This window comes from Festucalex cinctus, chromosome 10, assembly GCF_051991245.1.
Source record: "Festucalex cinctus isolate MCC-2025b chromosome 10, RoL_Fcin_1.0, whole genome shotgun sequence".
NCBI lineage: Eukaryota > Metazoa > Chordata > Actinopteri > Syngnathiformes > Syngnathidae > Festucalex > Festucalex cinctus.
In genome coordinates this window covers 11,551,828-11,574,913 of record NC_135420.1, presented here as the reverse complement: position 1 = coordinate 11,574,913, position 23,086 = coordinate 11,551,828, and the positions used below count along the sequence as shown (strand labels likewise).

Genomic DNA, 23,086 nt, shown 5'->3' with positions numbered 1-23,086 from the left:
TCGTTAGCATCCATCACGTTGCAACGATCTTCTCGTACTGTTTAAATCTGTGCATATTATTTTTCTTCTGTTTCCATGATGAGTTGTTTTGACTTTAGGTCTGCTGCTCGAATTGGAGTCGCGCACGTGCGCAGCAGCCATAAATCAGGATGTCCACTTCCATGCTGAGTCAGGAAGTTTCTATGTGCAGCAGTAGCGATGTGCAGTACGCACGCACTGTACTTTGCACGCATCTGTTTACATTGAGGGACGTGTGTCACGGTCACATAAACGGACCTTTGACTTTAAGATGGAAATGTTCTTTATGCTCGATTTTCCTCTTTGTCCTCAAGGTCACAAAGTGTCAAATAGAAGGAAGCTTTTGTTGGAAGGTGTGACTGAAGAATCAAGCTTGGAAGCACTGCAGAGGATCTCGTTACTGTTATAAAATGGATCATCTCTTCTGACAGGCAAAAATCATGTGCAGCAGCAGGAATCCGCATTCACTCGGCAAAATATTTGCAGTATCAGGAGCACAGAAACACTATGAGACCTCATTAGCATAAACGTGCAGATTGCAAGACGACTTGGAACTCTTTAAAAAATATGATATTGGAAGCAATAAGCTAAGTTGTTGCAGAGAGTTTGGGGCAGAAAATTGCTGGCCCAAATGTAGTGCAGACATTGGAAACAAAGAGGTGAACAAAATTGCTGGTTGTGGTATGTCTGGTGAGCAGAGAGGGACGCTCGAGTGGATGTCTTATCCATCCATCCATTTTCTTGACCGCTTATTCCTCACAAGTGTCGCGGGGGTGCTGGCGCCTATCTCAGTTAGCTCTGGGCAGTAGGCGGGACACCCTGGACTGGTTGTCAACCAATCGCAGGGCACACAGAGACGAACAACCATCCACACTCACACGCACACCGAGGGACAATTCGGAGCACCCAGTTAACCTGCCATGCATGTCTTTGGAATGTGGGAGGAGACCGGAGTACCCGGAGAAGACCCACACGGGCACGGGGAGAACATGCAAACTCCACCCAGGAAGGTCGGAGCCTGGACTCGAACCCAAGTCCTCAGAACTGAGAGGCGGACGTGCTAACCACTCGACCACCGTGCCACCCATGGGTGTCTTACTTTAAATGAATATTCTTATACAGTATAAACAAGATTTTGAAGCATTTGTCTGTATGAGTGAAGTACTTAATTGAATACCTTTTTAAAATATTATAAAGATTTTTGTATGTTTTTGAAACTCTGAATGAAATTTAGTGTATCTTTTACTGCCATAAAAAAAAGCAAATATTTTGAAGCAGGGTTTAAAAAACTCCCAATTAAAATATGTCACTTTTCTATGGTGAATTTGAGTCCAATTATAAACTCACATCTCACTCATCTCATACAAATTTCAGAGTTTTTCAGCTGGATATTGTCAACTGTACAGAACTTTTCAAAGACTAAATTGTACTTTGTGACTGTTATAGTACCATTGCTTCCGCCTAGGAATCATTATATGGGTCGTTTGGGCAGGGTACACCTTGGACTGGTCCCCTGTCAGTCACATATAGACAAACAACCAATCCAACTCTGGACAACTTGAGTGTGAATTTACTGGTAGTCTAACATTCATGCTTTTGGAACGTGGACGGAAGCCTAACAAGGCGTACAAGCAGAGAACACGCCAACTCCAAAACAGGATGTCAGAGCCAAAATTTCAACCAATGAAATCTCAACTGAAATCTCACTGCAACGTGCAGCCTTGCTTGACTGTATTTACACCAAAAATACTAGCTGGAGCACTACTACTACTAACTACTACTACTACTAACTACTACTACTACTACTACTACTCCTACTACTATTACTGGGTTAGAGTCATACAAATGGCAGTTATGGATTTAATCCATCTGTTCTAAATGTTAGCATAAACAATTCTAGTCTTACATTGCCAGAATATAATAATAGACAACAGCCACACATTGACACAGCATGACAAGCTCCACTAATTCACTTATTGTTGTTTTGCACATAAAACAAGACAGTAAGTGAATTATACTGACTTGATTGTTTTCTAAACTCGGTCAGCATGTGTTGGCTGCTTTGCTTGGGTCCATGAATCAGCGGAATCTCTGCTGGAGATGCAAAAACGCCACTTGTTCATGTGAACTATGACTCAGCCAGTAAAAGAGACTGAAGGGGAAAGAGCACAGCTGTTAAGTAAGACAGGTGACCCCCATAATGTTCTTATGATGAGGAGAAATCAGCTGATGGACTAACTTGATGTGATCAGCAGAGTTGACATTGTGTACATTTGTCTCGACTTCACATTGTGGTAAAGATTTGGACCTGAGCGGTAGTGGTAGGCCTACACAGAGACCATTTGTAAAATTTTGCTTCAGGTACATTTGTATAGTCGAGGGACTGTCAGATTTCCTGAACTCTTAAAGCAGGCATTCGCTCAAAGCCATAGAAAGTCAATCTGGAGGACATCAACTACAGCTTGATTCAGCAGATGCTTTGGACACTGACGAAGCTTCACCAGCGCCAACTTGAGTTTATTCAAAGACTGCAAGAGCAGGATTATGATGTTCTTATGAAAAAGTGAGAATCACTCATTCACCATAACCAAAAAAAGCTCCTGGAAAACTGCAGTCTAGCTTTCAACTCTGCACGGGTAAACCAACAACTGTTGGAATCAACATAGAAATTGGTTTGCAAAAGCAACATATGCTTTTCTTGACAGTCAAGGAGAGAATGTACTGTTGATTTAGCATCTGTGGAAATACAGAACGTATTGGAGAAACGTGACTGGGTGTGGGGGAATGAAAGTAGGTCATCATGTTGTTGTTCTGTGAGGCTCTCATTGCAATAAACTAAATTTGGGAGGGCAAGATCATATTTGTTCCCAATAAAAATCCCATCCGAGCGGAATGGGCGTGTCCAAGGAGAGGGGAGGGGCTTATGAAGCCAAGTGTTTGCAAAAGAACTTATTCATTCTTTGTTTTGCTTTCTCTGCTCTTGGACGTATAGCCAAACAGTCATGTGACCCACATGTCATAATCAGTCTCAACTTCATGTGATTACATTTTAAGAAGTTATTTTGTCTTAAACGAAACCACGTTAACACTCTTGTAAAATTATAATCATGTAAATATAAGGAGTAGAAGGAAAAAGGATATTCACAAATTTTATATACCTGGAAAAAAACAAACAAACATGCAATCTATTGGGAAAATTCAAATGAACACTACAAATGCAAATGTGATTGCATAGTTTCAAGGCAAGTTTTCTTTGGTTTGCCATTATTGTCCTTTCAACAGTTTTGGAGGACATCCAGTTCTTTGTAATGTAATTTGCGAGAATTCAAATGACTATTATTTAATAATAATAATAATAATAATAATAATAATAATAATAATAATAATAATCCCTCGATGATAATAATAATAATAATAATAATAATAATAATAATAATAATAATAATAAAAACAATAATAATAAATAATAACCCCTCGATGATAATAATAATAATAATAATAATAATAATAATAATAATATTGTCATGCCACTCAAGGTCACATTTGATAACTTTTAATGGTTAACTGAACATGTGTTCGATAGCCTCGTTTATATTTTACGATGAAATATCCAAGTTTTTTACACTACAATATAGAATATATATTTATCTACAGTCTTTAAAATCTTGTAGTTGGTTTAACATTTATCAATAATACATAACTTGTACAGGTATATACTAATGACAAACTGACTTTGCTCTCTTTCACTTCAGAAAGAAATAAGGCATGTGTTAAGGCTGCAATTGTTGTTGTTGTTGTTTTTTTGTGTGTGATAGTAGAGCTCCCTCTAGTGGACATATAGTTATAGTGCTCAGCACAAACCACACACAACTGCAGCAACGTTGGACTCCAGGTGGAGTGGAACAGTCAAATTGCCTTCGGTGCCGGTTGGCGTGGGTTCGCTCCTCCGCCTGGGTGACCCAGGAAGTTAGCTTGTGTGAGTGAATGATTTAGAAATGAAAAAAAAATACAGCAACGCTTTTTGAGAAAGAAAAACAAGACCTTAAGTTGTGAATCCAGTAGTTTCTGTGCGTCACATAATTATCAGCCCAACTTGAAACCAAAAGTATAACATCTGCTAATGAATATATATTTAGCCATGTCCCGTTATATTCCCAACTAGCCCACCTTGGACATCACCATGACAACAAACTCCACAGAGGCTCCCTGCAAATACACAAACGTTATCAGGTAGAGTGCTTGGATTTCCCTCTTTATTTGCTAAAGCCTCTTTATTCTTCATTTAAAGAGCGAAACGTCCTGCCATTTGCACAACTCGGAAATGAACAGTTGAGACATGAAAACAACATGAAGCATAAATGAATAGAAGCACTGACATTTATTAATGCACATCAGACAGTGACTTAACAGCAAACAGGTTTTGAGAATAAGTCAAAGTGAACATTTTCAGTGAATTAGAAACGGGCAGCTGTTCTGCGCTTCAAAGCGACCACCATCTTATAATAGTTAGTGCGTGTAAATGACGAGGGTCCAGGTCAAAGTTGACACGACACCACTTGTTGGGACGGTCACAACTGTAACCGTTTCAAAAGCAGACGGAATGTGAACGGAAACGTCAGCGTCTCCCTCTTGGCCCAGTCAGGCTAATTTGATGGCCACCAGATACTTCATGTGCACTGGAGGGTCCAGCAAAACCCAACCGGACCAGGGAAGCTGCTATGGCACGAACAACGGCTTCAGTCAGCAACAAAAAGGCAGCCAGTTGAAAAGATTCAAACATGCTTGAAGTGGCCATACACGGCTGGGTAGAAGTAATCTTTTGGCAACCAAAAATGGAGCACTCGGCAAGTTAACTGCTAAAGGTAAAGCTTTTCTTTTAAACTCCAATTGTTGATCCATTTTTACAGCACTCTTCCTCATTAGCACACATCCTGGACTGCTCATCAGCCAATCACATGACACATAAACAACGATTCACACTCTCATTCACACCTATGGACACTTTAGTCTTCAACATGCTTGTTTTTGGAATCTGTGAGGAAATCGGAGGACCCGAGTAGACCCACACAAGCACAGGAAAAACATGCAAACTCCAGTGTCCAGATTCAAACCCCAAACCGCAAAGGCAGACGTGCAAACCACTAGTGCACCACACCACTGCAATATTTGTCCATAGACTCTTTCTAAATATTTTTTTTTCTTGCACATCAGCTCGGATTTTTTTTTTTTTTTTTTTGTACTTGGCTTGTTAAATGTGAGCACCGAGCAGAGGAGCCGCCATCCTCCACAACAATCAGAGGTATTTATACTTTAATATTTTTCTTATTAATAGGCTGTAAAGCAAACAAGGTGTTGGTGCAGGCGTGCAAATGAATTTTTGAATTTTGGCAATAATGGCACGAACATTGCACGTTGGGATGAAAAACGAACAATCACTGGTAGCCAACATGTAGCAGAGATATGCAGAAACGCGTGACCGTTCCATAATTCAAAATAAAATTAAAGTATCAAAGGACGGAAAAGTTTGTTTTGATAGAAATTTGCTTTCATTCAAAACGCAAATGAAATGCTTGCAGGCACCACGTGGATTTGTGGCTAACAAATGAAATGACACAAGCGGAGTCCGATAAAACTCCTGAGTGGGGAGGCAGAAGTGAAACAGACCAACGAGGGTCGTTTTGGCTCGTCACGCTGTGCTTACACGGATCACAATAACATTTCAAACTTTAGAAAAAACAAAAACAAATTTTTTTTTTTTTTTTTAAACCTCTTTAAGAACTGTACAATGTTATTTAAAAAAACAAGAATTAGTTTTAAACATTTGTTAGAACATTAAGTTAGAATTCTATAAAGAAGAAACACAAATGTTGTGTTGTCGTGGGTTGCATCTCAATGCAGTATTCCTTTTCAGAGTAGCGTTGCTGCTTTTCAGCTCGTGACATTATTGCGTCATCATAGACAACAATATGTTTACTTTTGAGATGAGCATCAGCTACCGAAAACACAATACCATTCAAATGAAATCACTATAAAAGCAGTATTACCTCACTAACGAGCCATTCAGCTTTTTAGTGAGGTTTGCGGGCTAAAACGGACCAAACAGAACTTAAAAGTCAATCATCTGCAAAGGAGGCCATTTTGTACGCAGGCCAGCTCCAGTCTGCCATTTTGTTTCCTTCTTCGATCTCGGCACAGTCCAGATAGGCAGAAAAGGAAGACTGCACTTCTTCTTTGCCGAGTCGATGAGGAGTCCAACTCTAAACCGAGCCTTCCTTTGGCGAACACGGACTCTGGGACGACGACGTGGACGAGGACGCGGCGGAACTCTTGAGGGAGCTCAACGTTTTGCTGAACCAAGAGTTCTTGGCTGCCTGGATCTCATTCATCAGGACTCCTCGCTGGTGTTCCAGCTCCTGCGGGGCCACAATAGAACAATTCTCACAAAAGTGTACTTTTGGAAATATATACACTGAACACACACTATTTATTACAGAACAAAAAAAATGTAATTGCCTATAGATACCACATGGTGGCAGCAAAGCACTTTTTTTCCCGATTAGGTCAGGGCTGTCCAAACTTTTTTATTTGAGGGCCACATGCAGAAAAACAGCAAGGATGAAAGGGCCACTTTTAAATTAATTGACTTTAATTTATTGAAAACATTGAAATCAATAAAACAAGCATTATTTATTATTTATATTTTCCAGTTTAAAAAACATGTTAATTCACAGCTTTGTGTTAAAGGTGACAAGGCAATTAGTTTGAAAATTAGTATCGAGTACAAACGTTCCCTTGTTTATTGCGAGTGTCACATTCCAAAAATTACCCGCGATAATTACCCACGTTAATTTAAAAAAAATGTAAAAAATCCTGTTAATTGTGGGAATGCTGAAGCATTCCCACATATGTTATTGTGATTTTTATTCTCCACACTTTTTTGCTGCCTAACAACTTCCCACATAATACTTCCAATTTACATTGTTCAAATTTAAACAAGCTTAAAAAATTCACGCCTCCCAGGATATATATAGTGTGATTCCACATTACTTACGGTATTTGCACAATTTAACGTTAAATATCAACTTTTACCCATTCATTTTCAATGGGACAGACGCTGAACTTTTTCTAAGTATCACTTTCCACGCCCACTTTCATACGTATAACTGATCATCATCATTAACAGGTGTCTGATACTGCTCGGTAGCACAGGTTATAATTTCAGAATTTATCTCTCAATTTACTTCATAAGCATTCCACATGCATTCAAATTTTAGCATTCAGTTTCCAGCATCCCCATGCATTTTCTCCAGAAATTGCACTTAGTCTAGTTATATATATTTTGTCGTTTATTATATTGCATTTTTCGTTTTGGTATGATTTTTACTTTATTATAAATGCTTGTTTCCATTAAATGTATGTTTTTTTTTTTCATTCACTTATTATACAGTACAGTGTATATTTTTTTCATTTGTTATATATGTTTTTTCGTTTTGGTATGATTTTTAATTTAATATGAATGCTTTTTCATTCATCATTTGTTTTTTGTTTTTTATTTAAAGTCATTTTTATTTCATTAAAAGTACATGCTTTTAATGTACTTTTTTATATAGCACAGTATATATTTTCTATCTCTGGAATGCAATGTCGTGGAACGACAGGACAGACACCGTTGGAAAGGTCTCGTCGAGACGAATCGGCAGATGTCCGTATGTCCCTGGTCGGACGTAGTGTTGGAGAATAATGCCGCGCAAAGATCATCATCCAAAAAAATACATTTATTCAATAATCAGGGATATCTGATACCACTTTTTTCAGACCTATACCAGTATGAGTACTTTTGACACATTTCCCCCTAAAAAAAACAATGACAGATGATTTTAAGAAATTACCTATATATCCCCGAAAAGCATTTTTCCTAATAATATCATGAAATCAATGGCAATTTTCTATTCTTTGGCCTTTTAATTTCTACTTCTTGATTGTAAAACAGCCACAAGAGGGCGACCTACCGGTACCTTGAAATAAGCCCAATCAGCCCAATTCGCCCATTCCTAAAAACAACGATAATAATGATAATAATAACAATAATAATAATAATAATAATAATAATAATAATAATAATAATTATTATTATTATTATTTTTATAGCACCTTAATTAAAATGTGATTACAAACTGCTTTTAGAAACCAACTAAAACAAATCCCAAATCCCAGACAATAAAAAAGCCTAATTACATGAATGTAACAACAACAACAACAGTAACAATAACAATCAAATAAAAAATGAAGGAAAAAGGAATTTGACAAACAAACTGAGACCAAGAGGAAATATGTGGAAGGGAAGGTAAAACTAGTTTTGGTGAATTCATTTCAAAACAAAAAGTGCAAAATAAAAGGAAGTTCAAATAAGTCAAACCAGTTGATGAATTTGTTTGAAAGCTATGGGCTGCTGACCTGAATGCGACACTTGGCCTCCACCAGCTGCAGTTTAGTCTGCGCCAGCTCCAGTTCCATCTGCCTGAGCTGCTCCTTCAGTCCCTCCTTCTCCTCGTCCAGCGGTTCCGAGCTTGCGTTGTCGCGGCCCGGAGACGACACTTGCAGGGAGCCCAGCGTGCTGAAAAGTTCTCGGCAGTGATCGCAACCCGTCACTTTGCTCTGCACACAAACACGCATGCACAGGTTAAAGTATCTGCAAAGAATCCCGTTTCTTTTTCACAACAAGTTCATCTGTTTAATTGTGCAGAGAATTGTTTTTTCATATTGAATCAAGACTTTTATATGGGTGGCCTTGAATGACACTTGTGTTACATCATGAATTATGATGAAAAGGAAACTTAATGAAAATACATCTCGTTGCATGTATTTGTATTGCATACAAATTTGTTATACAACAATTATTGTATACAAATTTGCATCTGCTGCCTTGTAAATGAAACGAATCTCACCCTGACGATGTCCAGCTCCTCCTTTGTTGCCGCCTGCTGCTTTTCCAGCCTGGTGCTAAGCTGGGAACAGATCTGAAAACGCGCACCGAGCGGTTCAGATAACTCACACGACTTGAACTTTAGGATGAAGTTGAACGGATGATATCGTCTGACCTGTTTGTACTCGGCAATGATGGCTGTGGTTTTCTTGATCTCCAGCTCGGCTTTCTCGAGCTCCCTCCGGAACACTTCCTTCAGCTGATGGTGTCATCCACAGCAAATACAAACAAAAACATCTCAGTTCAAATGACAGTCGAATGGCATCAAATAGGCTGCATTAAAAACACTTTATTTTTTTTTAAAATAATGATAATATTCAATTTTTTATCTTTGCCCTTTTCTCCAATAATTAGGGACGGTCGATAATACTTTTTTTCAGACCGATGCCAGTATGAGTGCTCAACTCTTGAGTAGTCAACAATACCGATACCAAGTACCGATAGAACAGAAATAAAATTAAATTAATGGTAATTTTCTAGTCTTCTAATTTCTAGTTTCTGATTGTAAAACAGCCACAAGAGGTCATCACAAGTACCGATACCTTAAAATAAGATAACAACCTAATACTGATCATTGGTATCGGTACTCGCCCATCCCTACTCATAATTGATCTAAATAAGATAAACAATGAAACACCTTGTTGTGTGCGCAGAGCACATTTACAGTACCTTAACTATTGTTATAGAAACATGAAATTCTGTATGAAAACGAAGTCACTTCTCATGGCAGTTAAAAGTAGGGGTGTCAGGTAATTACAATTTTTAATCGTAATTAATCGCATGACTTCAATAGTGAACTCACAATTAATCACAAATTTTATATCTGGTCTAAATGTACAATTAAATGGACAATATATTTTTTGTATAAGTTTTCCTAATCAACATAAAAGTGGACAAAAATGTTAAACAGAAATATGGCTGCATCTTTTAGTCATTGATACAGTAATTTTATAATAATTCATAAAATTGAGTAAAAATTAAAAAGATGTACTGTACTGTAAAAAAACGAGTGTGATATTGATTTGTGTTGACGTCATTTTTCTGCCACTAGATGGCATAATTGCATTTGTATGACAGTGGTGACAGGTCAATGCATGTTTCTTTTCATATTCAGAAAAGCGACCTAATTTATAACAATTAATTTAAATTTTAAGTAAATTCTACACATTTTTAACATTGTAAAATACAAATTGACCCCAGTCTCCATAGATATATGTATTACTGTTAAATTTATTACTGCTAAATTTTGATGTGGACGTGTTAAAAAAATGTCGTGGTCTTAAAGGAACTTTAAAATAACACAATAATTTTGACACTTCTAATTAAAAGCAATAGTCATCATCTCAGAGGTCGGCACTCATAATTATCTAAATGTGCGTTTTTTCCAACATCTGTGTGAAAGCGCACTATGGACACGGCAATTTACAGATTTGGGGAATTCTGACTGAGACACATGCACATAAATGGCGGCTCGACTGCAATTCCTCTGATGCGCCAATTCTGCGCAAAGGCAGCGAGCGGAGAGGGGAGCTGTTACCTGAGCAGTCTCCTCCTCCTGTCGTCTCTTCTCCTCCTCCATCTCCACCAGACGCTGCTTTGTGCTGAGTAACTCTTTGTTCAAAACATCGGCCTTGTCTTCTGCCTGAACGCACAGAAACACACAAACATGCAGCCCAGTTATACTACACAGCAGATGCTCAGCCATCGTTGCAAATTTGCTTCAAGCAGCATTCGTACAGCCTTAAATATTATTCATAACACTGCATATAGATTCAACAAATGATCAACTTGGAAAAGTTCTTTCGATTTGTAATTACCTGGTCAAGGTCATTTCTTAGGGCAATCTTACTGGTGACCAGTTCATGGGCCAAATCGTCATTTTCCTGTTCGAGCCGCATACTGGCCTCTTGAAGACGGCGATTCTCCCTCTATAAACATAAACAACACACAATGACAGATGATGAGAGAGATACTGAAAACACACGTCTCATTAACTACAGTATGAAGTGTGCTTATAAGAAAATTGCATCTTTTTACATATCCCAAAGAGTAAAATTCACAAGAAAAACAAAATCCAAAACAAACAGAATAAAGTCTCATCATGTTAGCGCGGCCATTGTAGCCCATCACTGGAATCTCATGACTGCCTTAAAAAGTCCCTCACATGACACCGTTGACTTAATAATGACACAGCCACGTGACACAGAAAACTTTTTTATACAACAATCTCTTTCGAATTTCGATCCTAACATACGAATTCTGACATGTATGAATAATGAGTTTGGATGAAATTCATTCCTTGGTTATCTAGTGAAACTATCAGTTGGTGCAAGTAGCAGGGGTAGTTTGAATGTCACTCTCGTGATGCAATTTGTTGCTTCCTGTCAGTAACAAGCCAAATTAAAGCAATTACAGTGAGGTCCTGTTGGCAGATTCTACAGCTGCACATGCCCACACATGATGTTTTTTTTAATCTCTTCAATTACAGTAGGATGTTTACAATTCTTTGACTTTGTACACTTCCATTGCGAGAAATTAGCAAAATAGCCTCATATCACGTGAATATCCTCGCAAATGTATGCAATATCTTCTTGACAATAAATCCTTTGAGGGAGCAGAAAAATCTTACCAGGATCTGCAATCCAGAGTCTTGCTATCAAGGCAGCAGCAGCAGCAGCAGCAGCAGCAGCAGCAGCACAAACTAAACTTTAACACATGATCCTGATAGGAGTTTCCTCTCTCACGCCAGCAAGTTCCAGCCTCCCTCTCTCTCCCTACACTGGCTTTTGTCACACTTACAAACCAAGATCATGAAGCAACAACAGAACACAAAATGAAGAGTTACTAAACAATGGTGATATGGTGTCTAAAAAAAAAACGGTGGTTGTCAACAAAATGGAAGTTGCTTGTCGGCCTTATACAGACTCACTATTGACGGAAGAGGAAACTGCAGTTCAACATCTTATCAAAAGTAAATGTTTCCTTCCTTCTTTCCAAGAGCAGCAGCTTGCAATTTCTCCTCAAACTGTCATGTGCACCACTCGTGTCTTCAACAATTCTCAGTAGGTTCATAACAGTACAAGAGAATGTTAAGGTTTTTGGTCTCATTATATTATCACATTTTTTCGAAACAAGCACAATCTACTTGAACAGAAAATTTAAAAATAACTTACCTTTACCAAGTATTGCAATTAATTCAATTTAATTTGTGCTCATAAGTGCTGATTTGGAGAAAAGTCAAATATAAAACTGAACACTTATGTAGCAGTTTCAGTGTGCGAATCTTCAAAAACAATTTTAAGTGCAGAAGTCTCTGGCAGCACCAAAAATAGATCTGATAGATGTTTAACAGTTATAAAAGTCACATTTTGAGCCTGAATAATGCAAAATAGAAAGCAGGACATGAGAAAGGTGCACTCACACAATTCTAATCTGAGCAACGATGCTAATTATAACTTGGAAAAATACACTTGAAAAGTGATGGTAGGGAGTTTGTGATAATGTTTAAACAGGAAACAATATACCATAATAATGTTGGTTTTATTTGGATAATATATTTCACATGGCTAGCATGAACTAAATGTGCTTCAGGATAAAAAAATAAATAAGACGGCAATACATTTTGCAAAAGCATATTAAAGCAAAGTTTACAAGAAGATAAGTACACTGATCCTAAAGGTGCACAAGTTTGTACCTGGTATCGGTCAATGGGGTCCTCTTGCTGTAGCTGGCTCTCTCTTAGAGTCTGATATTCTTTCTCAAACTTCTTGAGCTTCTTGGTTGGAACCTAAAAAAGACAAATGCACAATTAATGTACACAAATCCAGTGTCAGTACTACCATGCGATACAAACTTGGTGTCACTGTATTTAACTTGGAAGCAAATGGTCAAAGATTAGTCAAAAGGGAATTCCATATTTATTTATATTATGTACAGCGACACGAGAAGCTTAATCTTTGAAGAATGTCTTGACAATTTACAGAAAAATTCATCCAAACTAAGAGTGAGAAGCTTCAACTTGCAACAAGACAATGACCCAAACACAACGCCAAGTTCCAACACAACAAAGGACTCCAGCAGGTGGAAAAAGTGGAAGGTCTTCGACTGGCCAAGCCAATCACTGGACCTTAACCCTATAGAGCATGCATTTTAGCTCCTGAAGTGGAGACTGAGTGGAGTGGAGGCTTCAAACTAAATGTGCTCTGTCCTGGTTTGTTTATAAATACAACGAAATAAAAGCTGGAAGTCTGAGCTTTTGTTTCATATTCATCTTTTGATCTGAAAACCAAACGTCTTTAGTGTACTGTAAAACGAAAACAAAGGAATTGTCCTTACCGTTCCAATACTTTTGGAGCGGACTGTATGATTTTCGCTTTGCATGCTCAAGTATTAACTTGCAACTCACAATGGCGTTCTTAAGTGTTCCTGACCCACGAGTCAATATCCTTTACACAATGACACCGGTTTTTAATGGCGTGTCGCCTCACTGTTTGAAGGTCAAAAGCAATGTTGGTTTTTGGCCTTGCCGCTTACGTGTTGAGATTTCTGCAGATTCCATGAATATTTTGATGATAAGTAGAACATGGATGTTGAAATCCCTCCAATCTTTGGAATTATAGCTTTTTTTGGAATGTTTTGCAGACATCAAAGAAAAAACCCCAATAATGTTCAATCATTTTGACAATTAAATATCTTGTCTTTGTAGTGTATTCAAGTGAATAGAGGTTCAAAAGCATTTGCTAATCATTGTTTTTTTTTTTTTTTTTTTTTTTTAACACAACGTCCCAGCTAAATTGGAATTGGGGTTTATAAATTAATATCAGTCTGACATTGAGAACCAAAACTGAGCATTTGATAATGTGAGTTTACTAGACCCTTTTCTTTAGTAATAGAGAGACGATTTAGGCCGATGTGTCTTTATTTTAAGGCATTGGGTACTCATGGAGGCTGCTGATACTAGCCACAGATACCTCAGGCAAAAAAAAAAAAAAGGCTGACAGTGAATCAGTCCTCTTGATTCAGTATTTGCTGATATACTGCCACTGTTTGCCACATGGGGAATTCATCATTTATGCCACAAAGAAAACACTTTAGAATTTTTTGGCATTGTGTTGAATGAAATTTGAGATATCAAATGTACTAGTTATTGGTGAGTACATTCGTACTGGTATCAGTCTGAAAAAAGTAGTACCGAACATCCCTACAATGTTCTCAAACAAACTATCGCTGAACAGTGACTGTTGCTTGTGACAGTTGTGGTATTGTGGTTTGTTTTGCACAGTTTCTCGTTTTGCAAAATCAACTGAAATCATTCAAGATGTTCGAGTAGAGCATGCACATAATAAAGCACAATGCAACGTTGCTTCATATAATACTGTGTATTTTTCTAGTTGTATAAAGTTAGTACTTCTGAACTATTTTTGTGCCATATAAATAAAACAAAACAAAACAGAAAAACTCAAGTTGTTACAATCATTTGTCCGTATCAAAATAGAATAAGAAAGCGCAAATCAAGAACAGACACTTTTAAAGTAGGAACTTGTAGTAGAAAGAAAACTTTCCCCAGTGTTCAGCTAAAATATGTTGACCTACAAACAAACAGCACTTCATTTAGCTAATATAAAACAAACACGTTGTACATCAAATAACCAATTTACTGATGGTTTCCAAAGGATAACCTGAAATTGAGCTGTTTCAACTCAATCAGCTTGAAAAAAAAATGAGACAACTGAAAGACTGACTGATATTGAGCCGTTTCTGTGCGTGTCTGTTTGAAGCAGGTGGTAATTTGATCTCCCCTGTGTGGAAACGACATCACCATAGTGCAAACTGTTACGTCTGGGGATTGTGGTCAAGTGTTCTTCCTCTGTGATGCATAGTTGCGTCTTGTTTGTGTTATCAAGTCAAGCACCTGACTCACTGAGAGCTGCAGTTCAATAAGTACCTGCAAACTACAATCACATTAATATTATTAAGATGAGCTCTTTGTTATTGAATCTTGTTTGAATGTGCAGATGACCGGTTAGTGTACAGCATATTTTGTGTTTTATAATAATGGCAGGTAGACTGCTACCTTTATTATACTCCAGGATATTTTTCAATTCATTCTAGCTTTTATCTCGGAATACGAGACCACCACAAATGTCACGATACGATATCACGATATGAAGCTCTCAACACGATAAATGTCACGATATTGTGAGGAGGTTGGCGATATTTAAAAAAACGTTCGCAATATTGTAAAAAAAAAAAAAGAGCTCATACTAAAAAAAAAGCACAATATTGTGCTTTTGTAGATAACAGAAATTATATATTATTATTATTAGGTCTTATTATTATTTTTATGTTTTGTTGTTAATGCATGCACACATTGAGTTCGTCCACATATTGACTTGCTTCACGGGCATATTACCTTCCCTTTCATCTGGCAATTAGTGTAGATTTTAAACATAGAAGGGCCAAAACATCCCTAAAGTAAATTAAATTGCACTAAAAAGCTAGCCACCAGAGGGCGCTAGAACTGCACAAATGGAAATCAACCTGACTTTCTTTCAACAGATGTGTTGCATTTAAATATCAACATGACGATGACGATATTGTGGCAGTTTTAATATCACAATATCGCGCTTATTGTTACATCCCTACCACAAACCTAACAAGAACCAGCCATTTTGCTCAACTTTCAGTCAAAAAAAAAAAAAGAATTCTAATTTTGTCCCAATTGCAAACAAAAAACTATAGTAATTTTATATTTAGGTTTGAAGTCTGAAATGTGGAAAAAAGTTAAAAAAAAAAAAAAAAGATCTGACCAATAGTATCCATTTGTGAGAGCTTATGAAGTTGGTTAAATTTGGACAGATAAGCCCCAGATGAGGTCCCAGTTAAGAGGCAACAGACCAAGTCACTCAAAGGGTTGACAAACGCCCTTTTTCCACTGCAGTATCTCCGTGGCTCTACTCACTATCGACTAGCAAAAACAGGTGCAACCAGATATTATCAGGTATTATTCTGAGTATCTGGTTAAACTGGGGTTACGAGATTGCTGAGCTGATACCATATATTATTAACATTGTAAAAATTCCCTCCAAAAATCAAACATAACAATGGAAACTATAAAAAATAAAGTCCAAAGAAAATGGTGTGTGTGTGGTTGGGTGTTGTAAGGATCCAAAAAAATGAAATATTACTCAAAAAAAATCAAAGCAAAATAAGAATTGTGTGATGAAACAATGTTTCCCTGACTGAAAAGAAGAAGAAGAAGAAGAAGAAGAAGAAGAAGACGAAGAAGAAGAAAAGACCTTACACAATTGAATGCAGCCCAAACCCTCAATACAGTTTAAGCGTTGTGGGAAAACAACAGACGACTGTATATCATTACTCAACAGTTGAGCCGATTTGGAATTGTGACATCATTTTAAGATTTGAGGAAAGACTGTTGGGAAATACACAAATACCACACAAGCTAATGTTAGCTTACTTTGTTGCTTTATTTTTTTCCCTTTTGCATGGCCAACAGCCACATGCAAAGAATTAAAGAGATAATCTGGTTCTCCTTCATTGTTTGTTGTCAAGGTGTCTTTTTTTTTTTTTTTGACTGATTCAGTGCGGTGTGTTTTTCATAGTTTCTCATGACTACTGGAGCGGGACAACTTTGAAGTGGAACACAGACTGCCAAAAAGTGAAGCCAGCGGAGCCTAGTACAGCTGTGCAGTAGAAAAGGGGCAATAAAGATAACAATTTGCCAACTTTCTGTGGAATAAACCACAGAACTGCGAACACAATAAGGCCTGCATTGAGAAGACTGTGCTAGCCATGCTAAAGCATCACTGCTAATTTATCGAGATGACACCCTAAAACCAGAAAAAAAAGTGTGATAATGTGATGGGTGTAGAATTGCACTGCATATTGAGAGATACCGAATTTACCAAATATATTGTCAACTTAAGAGTAGTAAAATCTAAATAGGATACTCAAATCTACAACAGCATATTAGGGCCACACATAAATCTTTACTTTATTTTTTAGACTGTTGGGTAATATTCCGAAACTCTCCCAAACTCCCAAATTTATGAGAAAAAAAACTTAGATTTGTGATTATAAAGTGGCAAATTTGCAAGGAAAAAAAATCTCGTCAAGTTATGAGGCTTAAACTAGCAAATTTGCGAGAAATAAATTCGCATATTTGTGACATTACAAAGTGGCAAATTTGCGTGGAAAAAAACAACAACTCAGCAACTTGCGAGAAATACGCGTAGCGTACTCGGATGTTTATGCCAATATTTTTCGGTCGGGTTTTCAAATTGTAATTGCTTTAGCAAAGATTTATTAAATATTCACACCTTGAAGAGTTGAGTACAAATCACTATATTGATGTGCTGAATCTGCTGTTCTCAGTCGTTCACTTGCATCTATCTAAAGTCTACTAGCTTCTGATTGGTTAGGGTTAGTCAGCTGATAGGGGGTCAGGAAGTTGTTGTTGTAGCTTGCCGTGTGTAGTGAGTAAAGTTTAGAAATCTGTCTCCATCCTGCATTTTCATTTTCTAAAAATTCTTCATGTTTTAGATCTCCTGGTGGACAAAAGCCAGCACCTCGTCTAGACTATAGCTACGCTACGTTTCGCAAGTTTCTGAGTTTTTTTTTAATCGCAAATCTGCAAGTTTTTTTCCCTCAGAATATTACATCCCCTCTTAAAAGATATTTATACGTGGCCCTAATACACCGTCGTACAAATCAGCCTTTGTCATGTCATGTTACAAAATAATTACTCAGGAAGTATGATTAAAGATGTGGCGTTGCAGGAGATGGTTCCGGGCCCACTTTGAGATTTCATGACCTGAATCCCTGCAACTGAAATTGGAGTTGGTCCCCAGGTCGAGATCACATGCTGAAGCTCGAGTGCTGTACTGGGTATTATCTTGCTAAATGAGTGTGTGTGCATGAGCATGTTTGTGCGTTTGGTGATGAGGCCTCGTCCCCACGGCAGACCAGAAGAGTTTGAATATTGAAATAAGGACAAAGGCAAGTGGACATCCCAGGAAAAAAAACTAGGCCATGGAATTCAATTAGCCACGTGAGGCAAACAAACCAGCTCCCACATGCACGCACAAGGTCTCCATTGATTCCAAATTCAGATGTAATGAATTGTAATTGAAACAAATCTCACTTTAGAGCAGGACTGATTGGCAAAGCTTTGCCACCACCAGTAAGAAAACAACACACACTTGCACACACGTATGAGCCTGTAACTGTTACCTGAACAACTATAATGATTAAATTTAAGAAGCAATTTACAGTGGAAGTTAAATCCCAACACGGATAAAATTCTAACAAGACATACCACAGGTCGAAGAGTTCTGACGGGTCTGGAGTGGGCAACCAAATGGGCCAGAGCGTCCTCTTCACTCGGCCGCTCAATGACGTGAGCATCGTACGCCACCACGATGGACACCTCTTGCATCATCTCGACTCCCGCTCGCTCGTACCCAGCAACGAGCAGGAAGCGGAAGAGAAGAAATGAAAGACCGAGTAGGGAGGAGTGCGGCTGACAGCTCTTGCGCCTCTCTGATAGCAGAGGAGGCGACTGGCTGCTTTCAAGAGTCTCTCACTCAGGAGTTGAGCCCTGCCCACTGAGCGGAGGGTGGCGGGGGAAGTGAGCGAACAGTACAACACACCTGTTTGTTTCTCACTCCCCCCTCAATCCCCTCCCTCAAACACTAGCGGTGCATGACAAAGGTGGATGATGACTTTGTTTTTTTCTTCTTTTCCGCTGACCCGTTCCTCATCATTGCCTCTCCTTTTGAGACAGTTTGAAATATTTATTTCATTAAAACAGACATCACTAGAGTTATTTCTAAACCTTTTGTTCACACCTACACTCGAGCCACATAAAAGGGAAGTTGTCAAGCAGAATGACTTGTTTTTCCTTGCTACAGTACATATTATTGCTTTATGATGCCAAAACAAGCTTCCCCTTTAGAAGATAAACAGACAAACTTGAAATCTATTCTTTAAATCTCCTCAAATCTTTATGTATGAAAGACCTATGAGCAAAAAGCTGAGCCTATATGACTTTTGAATACACAAAGTCATCACACTAGTTTCAGTCCAAAGGATGCCTAAGATCCTGAGAAATTCAAATTCCTCCCATAATCCTCAAGAAAGCTAAGCCACCCTTACTCCTCGTGCTGATCAAGCCAAGGTGGCAGGGAATGGGTTCGCTATTTTAAGCAGCTTACAAAGTTCAGCTGATCCGTTTTATACGCTGACAGAGAAAAACATGTTAAAAAAAAAAAGAGGGGGCTGAAGAGAGAATAAGCTTGGTTAGGCATGCAACTGTTTCCAAGATTTTTGTCAAAAGTACAGTAGAATCTTTAAGGTGTAAAATAAATAAATAAGACTGAACATTTTGGGTGAGGGAAAACACTGTTTTGGGCTTTGAAACCCCTTTAAATGTTTAACATGAGCTGATTTTGATTGAAGTTCTATTGTGATATTTATTCAGCGGGCATTCCTCTTTATCCGAGTTCAAAATAGACCCCTTTAGCAGTGCAAGCAAATGATTGTGATTGACTGAAATGACATCATATTAGAAATTACAGCAAGATCGATTGCTTAAACATTTGCTTGACAGCCTACACATGTAATTTTATCAGTTATTTCTAGTTTTAAAATACTGGTTTAAACAAACATTGACAATCATTCTGACTTTATGCTTGAAGCGAGCTGGCATGTATTGACTTAACAGTCAAAAGCAAAAACAATCTTGTTCTGGAAGAGGAAGCTTCATTCTCCTCTCTTCCTGAGAAGAAGAATTATCTCAATATAGTATTTGCCCACAGGGAATATTCTATTTCATACATTGAAGAGTGACTTGTCTAAAAGTAGACAGTAGAAAGAAGATGTTTCAGGGGGTTTGAGAAAAATCACTCTGCGGAGTGCACACAACAGTTTCATCTGCCAAGAACATGATCTATTTTCTTAAATGGTTGAATCATTAAAAACTGGCGTACCGATCAACTTCACCCTTCACGGTTCTGTTAAAGTTCTTGGAAAAATTACTCTTAATTGGGTTTGATTTAGTGTTTTATGGAAGTGAAATACTGAAGCAAAGATTGAGATTTCATGTACCTTGGAACTACATTGCATTAGAGAAAGAGAAAAAGAAAAGAAAAATAACCTACTAAAAGTCCATAGATAAACTTAACAGGATGTCATGTATCAAGAAGCACCACAAAACAGCCATGTGGGTCCCCAACAAGCATTCAAACAGATCACTACATCCAAACACTGTAAGTCAATCCTGTATTTGGATAATAGACTAGAAAAATGCCTGACATGTAAAATATTAACTGTATGTCGATTCAAGGAGAGCAACATGGGAGTGACTGGAGGAGAGATGGCGAAAGGGTGGAGGCAAAGTTATTATCTATTCCATCTTTCTCTGCCAACACTTTCCTTCCTTTATCTCTCCCTCTCACACGCACACACAACTCACAGGCACAAAATGAAATATATTACATTGTGTACTCGTTTGGGTCGCTGGTGACCTCAGCAAATTCCCTAAATGCCTTAAGTCTCATTCAAGTCAAGAGGAAGATGATAACAGGTTTGTGTGTGAACACATAAACATAGTATGAAAATTCTGACCTCCATCCATGGAAGCCACATCATATCTGATCAAACTGGAATAAAGTCAATAATGATGAGCAATATTGCAAGATGAAGATGTAGATGTAGATGTAGAAATCAGCCCGGATACTGTATTGTGTGTTCACATTTTTGTGAATCTGTCGAAATAAATGGTGAATTGTACTGAATTGTTTTGACAGAAGCTTTGTGTATCCCGTATGCTTGCAATCGATAGTTTAACACATTCCAGGCTGAAATCAATGCTTGGCTAAAACAAAGACGAGCGCTTGTTGCACGTGCTTATAAAGAGCCAAACCTTTATGTTGCAAGCTTGTTCCATCAGCCTTCTGGCGTTCTCCGCGGCTCTGTACCGTTTGGGGAGCTGCACTCTGAAGAACTTGAGAGCCCCTTCAAAGTCTGCTTGCAAGAGATCCTCTTTGGATGTCTGCAGGAAAACAGGTCGGGCCAGGTGGAGAGGGAGGGAGGAGAAAATATTAGTCATGCTTGTGTTTTTTTTTTTTTTAACTTTTCGTTGTTTATTGTATTTCGCTTCAATGGAAATAAACACACTTATTGGTCATTACATAGATGCAACATATGGACATGGGATGGATCAGAGAAGACATTTCTCACCATTTTGGGTTCTTCATTAAACACGTACATACAGAATAACAAGTAGGTAAATGTAAATTCATAGTTGAAACCAACATCAAAAACAAAACAAAAAAAAGAAGAAATTCTCGCATAGATCATTTTTTGCCTTTGCTAAATTTGTCTATGTTCAAGCTCTCTGGTGACTTCAGAGCGAGGCTCATTCATGGCTACTGGGGCTGGGATTCCTTGGTGGTCAGGCAATGGAAAAGCAACCTCATAGAGCAGAAACAGGATGTTGCAGGGTAGAACCGGTAAAGTGGAAAAGGGGCTGAAGAGCCTATAATAATAGGCTGATCATGCAAGACCAAATTAATTTTAAATAATGATATACGAGTTTTGTCAGAAAAGTTCCAGGACTGCAGGTCACAAGATTTCAAATTCAAATTACACATGAAGAGCTTTTTCCCTTCAATATGGGCCAGGTGATAGAAAAGCACTAGTCTACAACTAGTGCTGTCACTATGAAATATTTTTAGAATCAATTATTCAATCGATTAATTGACTAATTGGATTCATTTAAATTTTGCATTAAAATGTATTACAAAAGCATTTCCCCCCTGATTAATGTTTATTAACCAGTGATTGGTATTTCGTACTTCGGATTTGTATAGTGATTTAAAAATAAAAAATAAAAAAAATAAAAAAATGGGGTTATTGATGTTGTACTATGTTACCGGTTCGGTCATTGTTTTCCAAAGTAAAAACAGATGCTTGCAAATTTCTTATTTTGATTAAACACAGAAAATAAACGGTCTTCTTTCATGAAGGACTACAGAAATCAGTGAACTGTTGATATGCTGAAATCAGAAGATTTGGACATTTTAAATTAAAAAATGGCTCCAAACGATTTCTCAATTAGCAAAATAGTTGTTGATTAATTTGATCTACAACATGATCCTGTGGCGTTTGCTTCGCTCAGTGTGTTAGAAGAGGTGAGAGTCGCAGCAGGACAACAGTGATGACGCTCACAAAGCCCTGAGCTTCCTTTTCTGAGAACAAGTTTGCCATGCTGGAGCAACTTTCCCACTCACCTGATCTCTCTCTCTGTGATTTTCACACAAAATCAAGGGGGTCATCAAGGGGACTCATTTTCACATTAAGATAGCCGTGACAAAATATGTTATATCAAGGCATGGCAGACAAGGCTGGGAAAGGTTGTTAGACTCTATGTGGTTTACTTTGAATGGCAAAAATTGTAGTTTGGCTTCTGCAACACAAGTCCTGGAAAATGTCTGACACATTTCATACAAAGACACAAAAATTTCATATCAAACTTGGAACTGTGTTTGTTTTGCACAAATCTACTATAAGCCCAATTTAATTGTAAATCACATCAAAGTGACCCTACGTATTAATCAAAGCAGCTTGGAATTGTGAGACTAGTGACGTAACTATCTCAAAGTTACCATATATAACTAACTAATCTCTTTTTTTTTTCTTTTGGTTTTATATTAAGTCAATCACACAACATCCTGTACGGTGTTCTTGGGTGCCAAAAGAGGCGCCTTTAAATATAATGAATTATTATTATTATTATTATTTTTTGTTTTTATTTTATTATTAACTTAACTAAGACCGCCAAATACACAATTCTTGAATGGGTGGGCAACATGCAATGTAATATATATATATATATATATATATATATATATATATATATATATATATATATATATATATATATATATATATATATATATATATATATATATATATTAAAAAATAAATAAAATAAGAACTAGTCAATTTACTAATTTACTCCAATGATGACATTTTGTTATAGGACAGCTATCGCACCCATTA

General features: G+C 37.5%; 1 protein-coding gene across 3 annotated transcripts in view; it reads right to left on the bottom strand.

The window, feature by feature from the left end:
• Positions 1-4,377: 4,377 nt before the first annotated feature.
• The window catches only part of rabgap1l (RAB GTPase activating protein 1-like), a 97,923-nt gene continuing 79,214 nt past the window's right edge, over positions 4,378-23,086 (bottom strand). For 2 of the 3 annotated variants that reach the window (XM_077533864.1, XM_077533865.1), the window contains 8 exons: positions 20,946-21,074; positions 12,696-12,788; positions 10,819-10,929; positions 10,539-10,643; positions 9,117-9,200; positions 8,964-9,035; positions 8,473-8,673; positions 4,378-6,431 (listed from right to left, as the gene is read on the bottom strand). In XM_077533864.1, coding sequence (XP_077389990.1) covers positions 6,276-6,431; positions 8,473-8,673; positions 8,964-9,035; positions 9,117-9,200; positions 10,539-10,643; positions 10,819-10,929; positions 12,696-12,788; positions 20,946-21,074 — 951 coding nt within the window. In that variant the 3' untranslated portion in view covers positions 4,378-6,275. Of the gene's footprint in view, positions 6,432-8,472; positions 8,674-8,963; positions 9,036-9,116; positions 9,201-10,538; positions 10,644-10,818; positions 10,930-12,695; positions 12,789-18,338; positions 18,644-20,945; positions 21,075-23,086 lie in introns of those variants that run through there. The other variant, XM_077533867.1, reaches the window with a different exon arrangement.